We start from the raw sequence: 18,578 nt of genomic DNA, 5'->3' as shown, positions 1-18,578 counted from the left end.
AAAGGGATGTCCATGGGTCCCTCGGAGACAGAGAAGACAAGGGTGCGGTGAGGATGGGCTTTCTGTGGGACAGTCCCTGCATCCCCACGGGCGGGGCCTCTGGCACCACCCACAGGAGGGCCCAGCCTGGCTGGCTGAGGGGATGCCTCTCTGCGGGGGAGGTCATGGCCGGGTCTCCTGACCTGGCTCTCCTGGCTGGTGGCCCGGCTCCATGTCGTGCTGTCCCTAGCTGCTCTGCAGCCTTCCCAGGCCAGTCCCAATAAGCTCTGTCCTGCCTGCAGCCCGCCCCAGACACCAGCCCCATGAAGCGGTCCATCTCCACGCTGGCGCCGCAGCGCCCTCATGTGACTCATCTCTGCAACACCACCCTGGAGCGAGCCCCAGCGGGCCAACCAGCTCCCCACCACCACCACCGCTGCCACCGCCGCAGAGACAGGAAGCAGAAGTCTCTGGAGAAGGGGCCCAGCCTGTGTGCGGATACCGACGGGGGTATGTGTGACAGGCGGGTTGGGGTGGGGGGTTCTGAGGGCCCACGGAAGCCCCTTTCAATACTTCACCGCCCACTGCCTAGCCTGAGTAGGGGTGGTAAGTCCTGGGCCTGAGGGTCAGGGAGCACCCCATACTCCCCAGAGACTCCCTGTTGGTAGGTGAGGACGGCCCTTGGCCACTCTGACTTCCCCTCCCTCCCTCTGGGCAGCACCCAGCAGCGCGGTGGGGCCAGGGCTGCCCCCAGGAGAGGGCGCCACAGGCTGCCGGCGGGAACGCAGGCAGGAGCGTGGCCGGTCCCAGGAGCGCAGGCAGCCGTCGTCCTCGTCCTCGGAGAAGCAGCGCTTCTACTCCTGTGACCGTTTTGGGGGCCGCGAGCCACCACAGCCCAAGCCTTCGCTCAGCAGCCACCCCACATCTCCCACAGCCGGACAGGAGCCAGGACCACCCAGACAGGTGAGCCGGGCCCCCATCTTGGTGGCAGGCCTGCGACCCACCTCCCTCCTGTCCATTAGATCGCCTCCCCCTGGCCCTCCACCCCTGTTCAAGCTGCATGGAGTCTGGACTTTGGGGCTTCCTCTTCCCTGGCCTCAGACCGCTCTCTGCCCGTCACCTGCCCACCCCGGCTACCATCCTGAGCCTCCCAGGGGTTACCACCTTCCCACCGCATGTGCCCCTCCCGGGACTGCCTCAGTCCCAGGCCCCTGCTCATTCTTTGCTCCTTGACTCTATCTTGATTCTGACTGTCTCTGTTCCATTCCCACACAGGGTGGTGGTTCCGTTAATGGGAGCTCCATGCTGCCAACTTCTGGTGCTAGCACCCCAGGCCGCAGTGGGAGGAGACAACTTCCCCAGACCCCCCTGACCCCCCGCCCCAGCATCACCTACAAGACGGCCAACTCTTCACCCGTCCACTTCACGGGGGCTCAGAGCAGCCTGCCGGCCTTCTCTCCTGGCCGGCTTAGCCGCGGCCTTTCTGAACACAACGCTCTGCTCCAGAGAGAGCCCCTCAGCCAGCCCCTGGCACCTAGCTCTCGGATCGGCTCTGACCCTTACCTGGGGCAGCGTCTGGACAGCGATGCTACTGCCCGCCCCCAGCCCGAGGACACACTCACCTTTGAGGAGGCCGTGGCCACCAACTCAGGCCGTTCCTCTCGGACTTCCTATGTGTCTTCCCTGACCTCGCAGTCCCACCCTCTCCGGCGCGTACCCAATGGCTACCACTGCACCCTGGGACTCAGCTCGGGCGGGCGGGCACGGCACAGCTACCACCACCCTGACCAAGACCACTGGTGCTAGCTGCACTGCTCAGTGGCACATTCCAGTGGATGAGTTTTATCATCCATGCTGGGTGCCAGGCTGCTCAGGGGTGCCAAGGCCAGGGCTGCAGCTGCTGGCTGGAGACCCCTCTGCTCCGCTTTCTTCTTGGCACCAGCTGGATGAGTAATGCAGTAATGCTGTTTGTGGAGGGGTGTGGCCTGCCCCCACATGCTGCCTCCCTGAGTCACGCCTGCAGGCCCTGCCCAGGACGCAGCTCTGTGTGCTGAGGACTGGTGGGTCCTAGTGCATTTATTGGGAACTTTTTGTGAGGTGTGGATCTTGGAGGGGCAGCCTCTGCCCAGATACATGGCCTAGAGGGCCAGGGCGAGCCTCAGGATGGGAGCTGATGGCAAATCGGGCTGCAGCCTCATGAGCCTGGCCCTATGTGCTAGGCACATCAGCGTCCACAACACACACGTCCAGCCTCGCTCTGTGCACCTTAAATAGCAAATGGACACAAGAAACACAGTCACTCGTTCTCTCTCTTCTCCCAGACATTGTCCACCTTGAGGGGACCAAATCTGAAAAACACTTTTGTTGTTGATTTAGGGTTTTTAATCACAACACCATTCCATCTTTTGTCAGTTATCTATACTTGATCTAGGAAAACTAGAAAACCAGAGAAACAGGAAGGATCAGTTACATCACTTCAAAGACCAAACCTGTTGTAACATCTCAACTTTCCATGATGTGCTTTTGTGACTTGTATGAGGAGATGCTCTTGTGTCCATTCCAGGGGTCCCCTGGGTGACCCCTGGCTCCTGCTGCTCTCGACCAAGTGCCTGACCTCCAGGCTTGCGCCAGGCTCCTGGGGGCGGTGACATGAGGCCTGTGTCACCACTGTGGGTGGCTGTGTGGGAACTCATCCAAAGAGCAGCCCAGGTGGTAGCTGCTGCCAGTGGAGACCCGTGGACCACCTCCAGGAGGCTGGCTGCCATTGCAATGGGTACTCATTCCCCTCCTCCTCCACAGAGGAGGGCTCCCCGGAAGCAGAGTGTGCTTGTAGGGGCCATTTCAGGCTGTTCACACCGATTCTCAGGGATGGGATGCCAGCCAAGCAAGCTGGGCATAAGACCAGTCTCTAAGGCTTTCCATGTGAGACCGGGAGAGGGAGAGGCAGAGGGAGGAGGGGAGTGGTGGGGCAGCTATGGCAACACTGGGCAGGAGGAGCCTTTGTCCAGGCATTGTGGGCCACCAGGTTTGCCCGGCTGAGGTGGTGGGCACAGGAGAACCCTGTTCTAGCAGCTGAGGGGCCCTCTGGGTACAGGCCACTGCCAGAAGGGAAACCCACATCCACAGCCATGGTGTCCAGGATGCGAGGAGGAGCTTTGCTTTCTGAGGCAAAGCAGCATTTGGACAAGTAGGCTGTGGCAAGTCCTTGTTCTTGTGGCTGAGTGCTCCCTGGCTCCACGACCCTCTGTGGAGGAGTTTGGAGTGTGGTGTGTGTGCACGTCTGTGTGGAGGTGTGTCCCAGGAGTGGATGCTGTCATACCTTAGGGCTATGCAACAAAGACACGTGTCACAGAACACAGCCAGACCATCTCCTGGTGTCGGCTCAGCATGACCGTGACCAAACTTTTATAGAATCTCCTTACTGGAAGGCACAACACTCTGACTTCATGATGACAGAGTGCTTCACTCCGTAGGGTGCACAGCTGTGCATGTGTCCTCCTGCCCCTGCGCAGCAGAAGGGCGTGTATCTCAACATTGATGTTTGTCTATGGTCCCCCAGCCCACGTTCTCTTGAATGTATCCATTCTGTGCAGAATCGCAGCCGCTTCCCCAGGCCTGTCGGGTGAGAACCCACAGCTGCACTGGCTCTTCTGGATTCTTCTAGACAACTCCTCTGGAACTGGTGATGATTACAGGGTGGGGGGAGGCGATATCGTCTTGCTTTCCTGACTATGGGTTTTATTTCTGTACTGTCTCTTCTCAGCTATCTTGTTTTCCCTGAAATCTCATAGTGAGTTGCCAAATTTGAAATGCATCAACCAATTGTCTGCATCTGGAACCAGTCAAGCAGTGGCTGTAGTTTGAACAAGTTATGTGTGCATGTAAAATATATACATATATACATATATACAAGTATGTGCATGAAAATGTATATCTTCGTACTTTTTGATACAATGTATTCATTTGTTAATTTTTAATTATATTTGATATAAATCAAAGGTTTGTTGCAAAACTTTATATTTAAGAACAGTGTTAAAAAAAAAAAACAAAAAGGGAAGTCCCAACCATGCAACACAACTGGGGCTGGCTTCCAAAAAAATCCTGTGATTGACTAGTTTGCTGCCTGAGTAATATTTATCAGCCAAACTTTGGATTCTGCTGTTGTTTCTACAATGACATTTTGTATGAAGCAAAGTCCTTGGATTAAAATAAAACTTAGCAAAAAACCAAAACCCAAACCCAAAGTGCTACTGTGTAATGTGTGCGGACTTACAACCAGACACCCGGGGCTCTGACCACTTTGCCAGCCTGTGGTAGGTGTGCTTGCCAGGTGGGTGTGTCAGTTCGGCACTCGGGGCCTGTGGAAGATCAGGAACAGGTGAGGTGGGGATGGGGGAAGCTTGGGACAGTCCGGCGGCAGCATCGCCCAGGGCAGCCTCCGGGAATGAGACTGAGCAGTGTGAGGAGATAAGGATGAGGGGAGGCATGATTGGATGGATTAGCAGTTTGTGTTTAGAGTGACCAGAAGACTTTGGGTTAGAGTTAGATTTGGTGTTTGAGGTTGGGTACCAGTAGGGCTAGGGTTAAGAATTAAGTTTAAGCAGAAATATGATCTATATAAAAACTATTGGCATGGAATTCAGTGGATATTTACATTTAGGGGCTCATTTTATTCTTACATTTTATTATTTTTATATATTTATTTTTTATTTTGGGTCACACCCAGCATTGCTCATGGCTACTCCTTGATCAGTGCTCAGGGAACCCTGCAGTGCAAGGATCCAGTGTGTAAAGCAGGCCCCAACCCTTTGAGCTATCTCCGTAGCCCTGTAATGGTAGTGTTCATCTAGTTAAAGGTTCATTTACCAGACTTAGGGTGCCAATAAAAATTAAAATGTCTGGTCCCGATAGTATAGCAGGTAGGGTTCTTACCTTGCATATTGTTTCATTATCACCTTGCTACACACACACACACACACACACACACACACACACACACACACAACTTCCTTTCCTAGTCTCATATACACACCTGTGCTTTATCGTGCCTATAAAAAGCGCAGACCCAGTACTTTCTTTCCTCACCTAGTATTAAACACAGGTACACTTGCACATACAAACTGGTTACTTCATTCCTCACCAACTCTCGCATGCGGTTGTTTACTCATTCCTTAGAGTCTCACACTGTCACTTCAGTTTCAGCTAGTGTGAAACACCTGTTCATACAATTGCTTCCTGTCACATGTAGCCACCACACCAGCATTTACTTTATTCCTCACATGGTTATGCATTCAGAACATTTATTGTTCACTTAGATTCATGCACATGCACAATTACCTCATTTTTCACCTTCTAACACACCCACATCTCGCCCGTCATTCCCCAGTACTTTCCCTCGAAATGCCTTGAGGACCTGGTAGCTACTCCTGGTGATGTTTAGCCACGTGGCTAAACAGTTTAATGCTTGGAACTGGTAATGCTTCTCGGACCCAGTGGAGTTGGGTGCCATGAGGAATGCATACAGCGTGCGAGGGGGAGAACATGTATTTTGGGGGTTAAATTCAGGGACTTGCCCATGTGATGAATGTGCTCCAGCCATGTGAAGGTCTCCCCAGACCTTCAAAATTTGTTCATGTCACCTTTCATATAGAACTTCTTGGAGAATAAATAAAAAGTAGACCTAATAAACTAATAAGTATAAATGAATAAAATAGGATCTAATAATAAACTAAAAAATTCACAACATTTAAAGTATCGATATGTTGCAAAAATCCACCCCAAAATCCAGTGAAAAAGTATTTATCCACTGAAGGACATTCTGATTTCTTATGCTTTTGTTTCCATATGACTCATGTGACTGCATAATTTAGTGCTAGTTTCTATTTGTACAAAGTATCAAGGTGTGTAAATGGTAGAATAGTGGTTGTTGCATCCTCAGCTGAGACCAAGCTGTTGTTTTACCTTCTGTCCCTGAGAAGACAAGGCAAGAGAGGCAAAACTTAGAAGTTCATTATTTTTCTTTCATCTTTTTTCTATTTTGGGAGGGAGGGAGGACAACTTGCCCTGCCCTTACTGTCTTCTCTAGGGTTCCCAGAGGTTTCATGACATCATTTTGCTAGTATCCTTTAAAGGGTGTAATTTAATTTCTCTACATTTTCAGTCAGTCGTCCTAGGTCAGTTCTTCAGTGCTGTGCAGGTGGTGCCAGGATGGGAAGCCGAGGGTTTCACTTAGGTTTCCAAGTAGTAGGTTGTAGGATGACATTACTTTGTCCTCTCCCCCCTTGCCACGAGGAGCTTGTTCCAGTTTTTCCCGGAGTTTAGGCTTACCCCAGTCACACCCATCAAGGTGTTCCCGAATCACTCCCATCCCTTTGTTTAGCTGTAATCACTTCTCTATGCTCTCTTCCCCAAAACAGTTTATCAGCTTCTCCCCCTAATCTGACTCTGCTAATTTGTAAGGTCAGACCTTCTTATATTATAAGTTTATATTACCTTTTGAATAATTTACTTTAAAGCAATGACCTTTTTGTATAGACACAAGAAGACAATTTTATGCTTTTGTAACTTGGGACTTAATTGGCTTTGAATATTATTCATTCCCTGACATCTGCTTTCTCCACTTAAGCCTCAGTTTCCCTCAGTTCCTAGCACCCCAAAAGCAGGGTACCGACGAGGGACGGGATGGATCCAGGGCAAGCAGTGAGTTATGTGCTACCCTGGCATCGAGATGGGCCTGGCCAAAGTGCCTAATTCTTAACTATAAGTTAAGAGCTTGACCATAGACAAATGCTGTCATGATCCAAAAGTAATGACGAGACTAGGACCCTGCTAGGGATAGGAAAGACTGATCTGGCCTGAGCACTGTAGACTGAGATTGAGATGGCCCCAGGAGAGCAATTCTATAAGCTTTAATGCATTTCTTGTTGTGTCCATACAAAATGATTAATATTATGAATGCTTATATGCTTGCTGGAAGAGAAACACACTCATGGACTCCGCCCTTGGGTGGATCCTCCTGCTGAAAGAGAATCAGTCCTAGGAGAAGCATCCCCTGAGGGAAAGGAACCTTACCCCCATTGATGGTGACCACACCTATGTGTACACCCCAACCCCCTCATGCTGTGGGGTAGGCTGTAAGAGTGGGTTGGGGGGCCGGATGCACAGATCCAGAGAGAGATCGAGAACCGGGAGAGAAGCAGAGAGAATGAAATAAACTGATCAAGCAACCAGTTTGGCCTTCTTCCTTGCGTCGCCTGCCCTTGACCAACAGCCACACATAGTGGTTCCAGAGCACCGAACGCGGGCGGTGAGACAGAGCCACCTGGAGAGCCCTCGAGTGCACACGCCCATCGGCAAGCCTTAGTTTTTTACAGTAGATGAAGCACACATTTGAGAGACTTCTCTTACTGTCCTGTTTCATCTGTTCCCACTGAAGATCATTTCTGCTAATGTTTTAAAGCATCTATACCTAAGTGGGAAGCCTCATGTCATTCTTTAAGTCTGTTCCACTACGTTGTACCAAGAATAAATCATTTCCCGCCTTTGATAAAACATGCAACAGTTTCCCTTTGTCTTTGTCAATCTTCTTGACATGGGCATCATTCTTCTCCCTCACAGTTTCTGGCTTCATCAGATATTTTTTGTATGTGGTATACGTCCCATGTATACCACATGTATAGACCATACATGTGACCATGTATAAGTGGTCTGTTGTCCACTCGGGAGAGCCTGGTAAGCTCCCCGTGGTGTATTCCTATCCCAAATACAGTAACAGACATATACATAACTCTCGGAGAGCCCAGCAAGCTACCGAGAGTATCCCGCCTGCACGGCAGAGCCTGGCAAGCTACCCATGGCGTATTTGATATGCCAAAAATAGTAACGATAGGTCTCACTCTCCTGACCCTGAAAGAGCTTCCAATTGTTGGGAAAGACAAGTAGGAGAGGCTGCTAAAATCTCAGGGCTGAGTGTAATAGAGATGTTACTGGTGCCCACTCGAGTAAATCGATGAACAATGGGATGACAGTGATACAGTGATAAGTCCATGATTGAAGAAGAAGGAAGGGCAATCTCTTCAAGTCCAGCATTCTCTCAGTGTTTACTATAATGATGTTGGTGTTTCCTTTTTTGGAAGCTCCTGAAGTGCTTCACTGATGTTCCTTTGGGTGTCTTTAGAGCCTCCAAGAACTTAAAAGTTTCTTTTCCATGTTTCCTTGCACTATTTAATTTATTTATTTATTTATCTATTTATTTTGTTTTGTTTTTGGGTCACACCCAGGTTACTCCTGGCTCATGCACTCAGGAATTATTCCTGGCCATGCTCAGCGGACCATATGGGATGCTGGGAATTGAACCCAGGTCGGCTGCGTGCAAGGCAAACACCCTCCCCGCTGTGCTATCACTCCAACTCCCCTTGCATTATTTTAACTGTTATATATCTTTCCTTTTTTATTTCAGCCAGAGCATGTAAGACCATGAAGCATCATTAGAATTCTTCTTGATGTTGACTTTGAGTCCTCCAACCATTAGTCAATTGAGGTTCATCTGGATCCTCCAGGGGTGGGCATCTTTTAAATCAGACCTAGTAGAATAGACTTGTTCTGTGCCCAGTATGCCCATGGGATGTGTGCTTTCCCAGTTTTTTTTTTTTCAGGAGTAGGAATAAGAGTTGCTGGACAAAGTGTTTGACGTGTTGTCAGAATTATTCCTGGAGAGCCTTACAGCAGTGCTCAGTCATTTGTTAGTCTCCCACCTGTCAGCGATGAATGGCCTTTTATTTCTAGCGTCCTCTGAATTAATGGGGAGTCTGGACTTCTCCTGGATCACGATCACAATCATGATAGCCCGTTAATCACCGATTTCTTGGGCGGCCCAGTAACATCTCATTTCGTCCTTTCCCTGAGATCTTAGAAGTCCATTTGGACTTGGCCCTCCCAATGATGTTGCACTGGGGGCTCTTCAGGGTCATGGGAATGAGATACAGCTTGTTACTGGATTTTGCATATGAATACACCATGGGAAGCTTGCAAGGCTGTCCCATGTGGGCAGGAAACTCTCAGAAGACTGCCAGTTACTCCCAAAGGGAGAAGCAGGCTAAAGATATCTCCTGGATATCCTAGAGTAAGTTTTGTGGACTCTTCTCCCCTAACAGCAATTATTTAACTGCTTGGAGGAATCTGGGTCAAAGGCTTTTCTAGATAAGTTATTACCAAAACATAACTTTTGGAGGCAAAACTAAATCATGTTTGTTGGATATCATTGGTTTGTCCTTTCCCCCTTGCCACTAGGAGCTTAGGTTTATCAGTCACACCCATCAAAGTGCTCCCGAGTCACTCCCATTCCTTTGTTTATCTGTAACCATTTCTACCAGTTTATCTGCTCTTCCTCTAATCAAACTCTGTTTATTGGTAAGGTCAGAACTTTCTAGGACACTGAATATTATAATATTGCCTTTCTCTCCTCTTTATGCCTTTTGAATAATTTACTTTAAAGCTATGTCTTTTTTGTATAGACACAAGAAGACAATATTATGTTTTTATAACTTAAGACTTAATTGGCCTCGATATTCCCTCCTGGGCATCTGCTTTCTCCACTTAAGCCTCAGTTGCCCTCAGTTCCTAGCACCCCAAAGTAGGGTCCCCGACGTGGGACGGGAAGGATCCAGGGCAAGCGGTGAGTTATGTGCTACCCTGGCATCGAGATGGGCCTGGCCAAAGTGCCTAATTCTTAACTATAAGTTAAGAGCTTGACCATAGACAAATGCTGTCATAATCCAATAGTAATTATGAGACTGAGACCCTGCCAGGGATAGGAAAGACTGATCTGGCCTGAGCACTGTAGTCTGAGATTGAGATGGTCCCAGGAGAGCAATTCTATAAGCTTTAATGCATCTCTTATTGTGTCCATACAAAATAATTAATATTATGAATTCTTATATGTTTGCTGGCTGAGGAGAAGAGAAACACACTCATGGGACTCTGCCCTTGGGTGGGTCCTCCTGCTGAAAGAGAATTAAGTCCTAGGAGAAGCATCCCCTGAGGGAAAAGAACCTTACCCTATTGCTGACCACACCTATGTGTATGCCCCAACCCCCTCATGCTGTGGAGATTTAACTAGGCTGTAAGAGTGGGTTGGGGGCCAGATCCATGGGGCCAGATCCACGGAGCGAGATCCACGGGGGCCAGATCCACGGGGGCCAGATCCACAGATCGAGAGAGAGACCGAGAGCCGGGAGAGAGGCAGAGAGAGAGAGAATGAAGTAGGATGGGGGAGAAAGAAGCAGGAGGAGAATCAGAGGAGAATGGAGATGGACATGAAATAAACCGATCGAGCAACCAGTTTGGCCTTCTTCCTTCCTTCGCCGCTCGCCGCCTGCGCGTCCTTTCTTTTTATTTTTGTGTTTTACACAATGTTTAAGGGTTTGAAATGCCAGTTGATTGGAGGCTGGAGCATGGTACAGCGAGTAGGGCATTTGCCTTGCATGCACCCAACCCTGGTTTGATCCCTGTTGGATATCATTGGTTTGTCCTGCTCCCCTTGCCACAAGGAGCTTAGGTTTATCAGTCACACCCATCAAAGTGCTCCCGAGTTACTCCCATTCTTTTGTTTATCTGTAAACACTTCTACCAGTTTATCTGCTCTTCCTCTAATCAAACTCCTAATTTGTAAGGTCAGACCTTGCTAGGACAGTGTAAGTTAATATTGTCTTTAAGTTAATATTGTCTTTCTCCTCTCTCATGTCTTTTGAATAGTTTACCTTAAAGCAATATCCTTTTTGTATGGACAAAGAAAGACATTTATTAATATGCTTTGGTAACTTGGGATTTAATTGGCTTCAAATATTATTCATTCCTGGGCATCTGCTTTCTGGACTTAAGCCTCAGCTGCCCTTACTTCCTAGCACCCTCAAAAGCAGCGTCCCAACGGGGGACGAGATGGACCCAGGGCAAGCGGTGAGTTGTGTGCTACCCTGGCATCGAGATGGGCCTGGCCAAAGCGCCTATATGTTAAGAGCTTGGTCATGGGGTGTCATGTCATGATCCAAAAGCAACGATGAGACAGGGCCCTGCTAGGGCTAGGAAAGACTAATCTGGCCTGAGCGCTGTAGTCTGAGATCGAGGTGACCCCCGGAGAGCAATTCTGTACGCTTAATGATGCTTAATGCGTCTCTTGCTATGCCCTTACAAAATGATTTATAATATGAATACTTATACAGTCGGACAAAGGGGAAACACACCCATGGAATTCCGCTCTTGGGCGGATGTCCCACTGAGAGAGATTCTGTCCTAGTGAAAGCATTCCCCAAGGGATAGAACTTTACCCCCTATGGATTGTAACCATACCTTTGCATAAGCCCCAGCCTGCTGGGGGATGGGGGAGATTTAAGGTAGCTGTGTGAGGGGACAAGGGGCGAGTGGCAGTAGAGGCACAGAGAGAGAGAATGAAGTAGGATGGGGGGAGGAAGAAGGTGCGGAGAGTGTATAGAGGGAAGATTGGAATAAATCTTGACCAACCATCTTGGCTCCGTTCCTTCCTTTGCCTGCCACATCATCGCCATCAACCTCCCCGGGGTGGGGAAGCGGCCGGAGACTACCGAACTCGGGTGGCGGGAGAGACAGCGCTGCTGCCCTAGGCCTTGTGCCTGGCTCGGTGCGGTGAGACATCCCTTCCCTCACCCACACCTTTTTATTTTTAGTTTTACACAGATCCCCAGCACCCATATGTCCCCTGAGCACTGACAGGAGTAATTCCTGAGTCAAGAGCCAGGAGTAACCCCTGAGCATGGCTGGATATCACCCCAAAAGTAAGTAAATAAATAAAATGAAATGTCCATTGGCAGGTCTTACTATACTCTAGGGCCTACAAGTCAGCCCCCTATAGACTGCCTCCTTAAGAGGTTTTGATATAATGCTTTTGTTGGATAACCAAATGCTACAGAAATCCAGTCATTCCCAAGAAAACCTTTGATTTTTTTTTTGAAAGGTGCTGTGAGTTTAACAATCGAGTCCTTATCTTTATACAGAGATGTGCACTCAGGAGTCAGCACATAACAAATTTGTGTTTTATTGCCCATCTGTGCCTTCTAAGGGTAGATTATAGATCCTTAATCCCCAGAAAGATGAGCACTACTCCTCTAGAAGTAGAGTCTGGTTGCTAGAGAGATATTGCAGGTAAAGTGCTCTCCTCGCATGCTGCTGACGCTTGTTCCTGGGACCCAATATTGTGCTCCAACCCGACTCCCACCACTCCAGCCCCACTAGGAGTGATCCCTGAGCACAGAACCAGGTTACTGATTATGTAAAAACAAAAACAAAAACTAGGAAAAATAAAATAATTGGAATTTTATTTCTACAAAAAAAGCATGTTACAGAAACATATTTTTCTTTTCATGTTTACCTTACTGAATGATTTGCTTTTCACAAAATTTGTATATATATTTTTTTAATCAATGAAGCTAGGTTTGCAAGTTTTCTATTTTGGGGTGTTGTTGAGACATCCCAGGGATCGGTTAAGGACAGAATTGGTGACGTCTATGAATAAAGAAACCTGTCACTTTAGGATTTACTAGGTCCTATCCATGGGAAAATGTGAAGATCAGGTGAGTTCTTGGAGCTGGAGGTTTTCTCCTAGGAATTATTTCGATTCCTGACCACTAGCGCATACACATAGAATGGGATCTCAAAATAGTTTTCTCATTTTTCATTTTTTTTTCAGAGTTTAGCTTTGGTAACAATGTGCTTTTTGACTATAACTTGCAATATATGTTTGTTCTCTTATTTTTTGACGATTATTTGGGAACATATACTCTTTCTGGAGAGAAACGAATCTCAACACAGTAGTCTATATTCCGATTTTGGTTTTGGGTCACATCCGGCAATACTTAGGGCTTACTCCAGGCTCTGTTCCCTGGGGACCATATCAGGTATCGGGAGCAAACTTAGGTTCACTGCATGCAAGGCAAGTGCCTTACCCCGTACTGTATCTCTGACCCAGGCAGGAGTCTCTTCCGAAAATGGCTTAAGTAGTAGTTTTAGGCAATAAATTAGGGAAAAGATAATTTTCAAAGGAAGTCAATTATGACTTTTAACTACATGATATTTTACATAGGCAATATTGAATATGTCTACCTTTCCAGAATGAAATTCTAGAGAAAGTAACTGCTATAGGTGAAGAATATAAATGCAATTTGCAACGGGAAATTGAAACGCAGAATCAGAATCTTCAGCAACAGCTTTTCGATAAAGAGACTATTGGCCAGGTTGCAAGGCATGGTGACTGAAGCCACGACGAAGTGGGAGAAGGAATGCGTGAGTCACTCCCATAAGCTACCTCCTGCCGGCGCCAGGTAGTCTCATCACTGGCCACCACCCAGATCCCACGGCTGCTTCTCCCAGAAGGCAGCATAACATGGGGCCCCACAGCCATGCCACTGGACTCCATGCCAGGCTTCTTTCACTCCGGGCACCCCAGAGGGAGGTGAGTGAGAGCCCTTCACTGCCCCAAGGGACCCAGCCCCGGCAGCGACCTCCACAAAAACATTCTTTTGGTTGTGTTTTGGGACTGGGCTTGGGGCTTGGGATGGAAGCATCCTGAATTTGGTGGTGGGAAGGTGTAATGGTGGTGGGATTAGAGCTTCTAGGAGCTCCCTTGTTAGGGCCAGAGAGACTACTCTTAAATTGCTGTAGTCTAACTCATAAAAAATTTATCTTAAACTAAATCTTAAAACATGTGAGTTTTAAAGATGTGAGTCTAAATGTGAGAAATATAAACATAAAAAATTAGTTCTCATAAAAACAGTCTCCATAAAACCAAGCTCCCGGACATCTAATAGCCTAGTCTCCCTCTTGGAGAACCTGACAAACTACCAAGACTCTATTGCCCACATGGGAGAGCCTGCCAAGCTCCCCGTGGCGTATTCATATCCCAAATACAGTAAAAGACATATACATACCTCTCACAGAGCCCAGCAAGCTACCGAGAGTATCCCGCCCGCACGGCAGAGCCTGGCAAGCTACCTGTGGCGTATTCGATATGCCAAAAACAGTAACAATAGGTCTCGTCCCCCTGACCCTGAAAGAGCCTCCAATCCACTGGGAACGACGAGTAAAGAGAAGCTGCTAAAATCTCAGGGCTGATCTTGCTGGAGCAGTCAGCAGTGAAGAATCTGGGCTGGCGGCCACTGCAAGCAGGAGAATGCTCCGGACCCCAGACCAGGCCAACAACACCGGGGTGCCAGACGGAGAAGGTGTGGCATCCCCGCCTTCTCCAGATGGAGTCCCGGCAACACTGAGCTTCAACTAACACGGCTCCGGTATGTGGGACTGGGATATCTCTCCAAACCGCGCGGTCACATAAGCGGCCGCCTGACAGTTCCTGATATACAAAAAAAAAAAAAAAAAAAGCCGCTCAAGAATGGCTGTACCACCCCTGAGTGTCCATTATCCCAGAGGCACAGAAACCAGTCTCAGAATGCAGCGGCTTCTAGCAGATATACTCCTGGACTGTGAACTAAGCTATGGTCATGTGCAGCCCCGGGAGGGGAAGGTTTTCTGTCCTTGGCCTTTTCTCCTTTGTGGAAGCATGGAGATCGCCACCGTTCAGAACCAATTGGGCAGAGAGGTATGAGTTTGCAGTGATGGGACGCATGCAGTGATGGGAATCTCGTGATGGGGTGGGGGGGGACAGAACCAGCCCTGCCTCCTGCCCAAATGAGACCCTGAGCGGTCGCCCATGAAAAGCTCCTCTGCTCCTGAACAGCCATGATCCCAGAAGCAAACAAACCTGTGTAAACACACGAAAGAGAAAAGGGAGGGGGCCATGCGGGGCACCACACCTCGGGCACAGGGCACAGGGCAGCAGCGCTCTATTTCTCCAGGCCGCCCGCGTTTGGTAGTTTCCAGCCGCTTCCCCCACCCCGGGGAGGTTGATGGAGATGATGAGGCAGGCGACGGAAGGAACGGAGCCAGGATGGTTGGTCTCAGTTAGTTTATTCCATTCCCATCTCCATTCTCCTCTGATTCTCCTCCTGCTTCTTCCTCCCCCATGTTATTTCATTCTCCTTTTCCTCTGGGTCTGGATCTGGATCTGGATCTGGCTTCTCCATATCTGGCACTGGGACTGGCCCCCCAGCCCACTCTCACAGCCTAGTTAAATCCCCAAGCATGACGGGTTGGGGCTTACACATAGGTGTGGTCACAATCAATGGGGTAAAGTTCTTTCCCTCAGAGGATGCTTCTTGGACAGATTCTCTTTCATCAGGACACCCACCCAAGAGCGGAATCCCATGGGTGTGTTTCTCTTCTTGTCCAACTAACATATAAATAACCATAATATTAATCATTTTATATGGGCATAGCAAGAGATGAATTAAGCTTATAAAATTGCTTTCCTGGGGTCATCTCGATCTCAGACTACAGTACTCAGACCAGATTAGTCTTTCCTATCCCTAGCAGGGTCCTAGTCTTGTCGTTGCTTTTGGATCATGACATGATCTGTCCATGACCAAGCTCTTAACATATAGTTAAGCATTAGGCACTTTGGCCAGGCCCATCTCGATGCCAGGGTAGCACATAACTCACCGCTTGCCCTGGGTCCGTCCTGTCCCTCATCGGGACCCTGCTTTTGGGGATGCTAGGAAGTAAGGGCAGCTGAGGCTTAAGTTGAGAAAGCAGATGCCCGGGAGTGAATAATATTAGAAGCCAATTAAATCCCATGTTACCAAAGCATATTAACAACTGTCTTTCTTTGTCCATACAAAAAGGATATTGCTTTAAAGTAAACTATTCAAAAGACATGAGGAGAGGAGAAAGGCAATATTAACTTACAATACAAGTTCATTGTCCTAGCAAGTTCTGACCTTACAAATTAACAGAGTCTGATTAGGGGAAGAGCTGATAAACTGGTAGAAGTGGTTACAGATAAACAAAGGAATGGGAGTGACTCGGGAGCACTTTGATGGGTGTGACTGATATACCTAAGCTCCTAGTGGCAAGGGGAGCAGGACATACCAATGTAGTCTAAAATTGTTTAAAGATTATTACCAGATAGGCCCAAACTCTGTGGCAAGGGAGAAAGGACAAACCAATGATATCCTACACAAACCAATCTTGGAATGCAGCGGTTGCTGGCAGAAATACCTCTGGACTTAATACCAGAATCCCAAAACTGGGACCGTGCAACATCATATGTTCTTTGTTATCAACAGTAGAAAACATACGATCTAAAAAAAAAAGAAAGCATACGATCTAATGATGTCATTCCGACAGGTCTGACTGTTGGGGGAAAAACTCCAAATAGTGATAGTGCATTTTCTGTCGAAAATTGAATGTAATCCAAGTAAGGAGAGAGTAAAGTGAAAATCATCTGCCACACAGGCAGAGGGGGAGTGGGAGGGGAGGTATGCTGGGATTCTTGGTGGTGGAACATGTGCACTGGTGAAAGGATGGATGTTTGATCATAGTATGACTGAAACTTGATCCTAAAAGCCCTGTAACTGTTATCACGGTGACTTGATTAAAAAAAACTTATTTTTTATTTATATAAATGGGATGACAGTGACAGTGATACAGATTTTTCACTTAATCATGTGCAGTTTTAAAAAACTATGTGTATAAAAAGTTATTCTTTAAATTGAATCATATTGAGATAGTTACAAAGTTGTTCATGATTGGGTTTCAGTCATACAATGTTCCAACACCCGGCCCTTCACCAGTGCACATTTCCCAGCACCGATGTCCCCCATTTCCCTCCAGCCCCCCTTTCTCCCCTTGATTTAAAAACAAATTGTGCCATGATCAGTATTTCTCTGGGATTATTCCCGGGTCGTCCCTCGCTACCGCGGTACAAAGCACAGCCCACGTGGTGCATCTGCACTTCCATCGCCCACCGAGCCCTTGGCTGCTCGTTTTCTTGGTCTTGGAGCCTGGTTATCCCTGGGTCAACAGTGCCCCCTTGTGGCACCTCGATAGCATGGCCTCTGCGGGACGCGCGCAGCTCGAGCGTGACCCCTGGCGGTCACGCGGTGGTCTCCGGCGCCCCGGGGTGCGGCTGGCTCTCCTCGGGCGCTGGGCGCCCTCTCGGCCCAGCCCGGCCTCGGAGGCTGCGTGCGGCTCTTCTCTCGCCCCGTGTCCGCGCTCAGGTCGCCCCGTGTCCCCTTTATGTCAGGGAGCCGCGTGCTTCCTCTCAGACTCGTAGGGCTGCGGCGCCCCACACGCGCCCCTCGTGCAGGAAAGGAAGAAAGAAGAGAGAAAGGAGGAGGAAAAGAGAGAAGGGGTGGGGAGGAGAGAGGAAGGGAGAGCGAAGGGAGGACCGTTCTTTGGGACCTAAGAACGTGCAGGGGAAGAGGAAAGGAGAGGAGAAGGAGGGGGGAGGAGAGAGAGAGAGAGAGAGAAAGGGAGGGACAGAGAGGGAGGGAGGAAGAGGGAGAAAGAGGAAGAAAGTGAGGAAAAGAGGGAGGGAGAGGGAGAGAGAGGGAGGGAGGAAGAAAGAGAGGGAGGGAGAGAGTGAGCGAGCAGACTATTCTTTGGGACTTAAGATCTTGCACCCTGAGGATAATCAGGGTGAGTTTTTAAAGGCAAAAATCACATCCTAGTCAGACTATGGGTTCAATGGGGCTGCAGGAGCTATGATCAGTAAAGCAAGTTATAGAAGCAAAACAAGCTAATGATTAAGGTGGCTTGTAGTCAGGACAATAACCCAATTGGCTGTGGTTATGGGAGATAATCAAGATTGTGGGTTGGTGATGCTGGGAGTTGAACATTTGTTTTTGGGCTGTACTTTTTAATGCGTTATCCTTGACTCTGAGCAAGGAGGGGTTCCCTTCCTGCTGACAGACTATGTAAGGAGCTCAAAGACAGAGCCTGTTCCTCATGTGAGTGCAGGCCTTATCTGCTGGAAGCTGTGGCTCTAGTTTTGGCAATACATGATTGTGCTGCACTGCCCAAAAAGCTCCCAACCTTGCAACTGGCTGGAATCCTATTTTGTTAAGTTTGTATGGAAACAGGCAGGTAGTTGTGGGATGGCGTGCAGAGATCACTGATGGAGACATCTAATCCAATAACTCTCTTGCAAATTTTAGGGACCCTTGCCAGGACACGGGGTAGGGTTCCTCTTGATTTTAGGATTTCCTGTGCAAAGAAATAGGGTGGCATCCCCTCCTGCAAACTCTAGCAGGCAGGGCATGGAAAGGCACTCCCTTCCAGGAACTTTAAAATCAACTCATAAGGGGTTAAAATTCCCGTGGGAGAAGAAATTAAAGAGACCCAGAGAGACAGACAAGGAGGGAGGGAGTGGGAGGGAAGGAGGGAGGGAAGGAGGGAGGGAAGGAGGGAGGGAGGGGGAGAGAAAATGCCAAAAATCCAAAATGCCTGTTTTAGTTCTTCCTTTCCATAGGTTAGAGAGTTAGGCCTCAGTTCCTAAATACTCCCTTTAAGTGTTTGTGGAAGAGACTGGCAATTTCAGAGGCTCAAGTATACCTAGAGAACTACTCTAAAGCTCCATTTCTCTTCCCCACTGTGCCCCCTTGCTGGAATCCTTCAGCTTTAGAACTTACTGTTTGCTTTTTAATGAACCAGCTACTGGTAACAGAGTGGAAGGGGGG

General features: G+C 48.5%; 1 protein-coding gene across 7 annotated transcripts in view; it reads left to right on the top strand.

Moving 5' to 3' along the window:
• CACNA1B (calcium voltage-gated channel subunit alpha1 B) overlaps positions 1–4,217 on the top strand; it is a 176,099-nt gene extending 171,882 nt beyond the window's left edge. For all 7 annotated transcript variants that reach the window (XM_055144303.1, XM_055144288.1, XM_055144268.1 and 4 more), the window contains 3 exons: positions 282–489; positions 698–942; positions 1,255–4,217. In XM_055144303.1, the coding sequence (XP_055000278.1) occupies positions 282–489; positions 698–942; positions 1,255–1,785 (984 nt within the window). In that variant the 3' untranslated portion in view covers positions 1,786–4,217. The remainder of the gene's footprint in view (positions 1–281; positions 490–697; positions 943–1,254) is intronic.
• The last annotated feature ends 14,361 nt before the right edge of the window (positions 4,218–18,578 follow it).

This window comes from Sorex araneus, chromosome 1 (assembly GCF_027595985.1).
Source record: "Sorex araneus isolate mSorAra2 chromosome 1, mSorAra2.pri, whole genome shotgun sequence".
NCBI lineage: Eukaryota > Metazoa > Chordata > Mammalia > Eulipotyphla > Soricidae > Sorex > Sorex araneus.
Note: the sequence above shows the minus strand (reverse complement) of the source record. Positions and strands in the feature narration are given on the sequence as shown.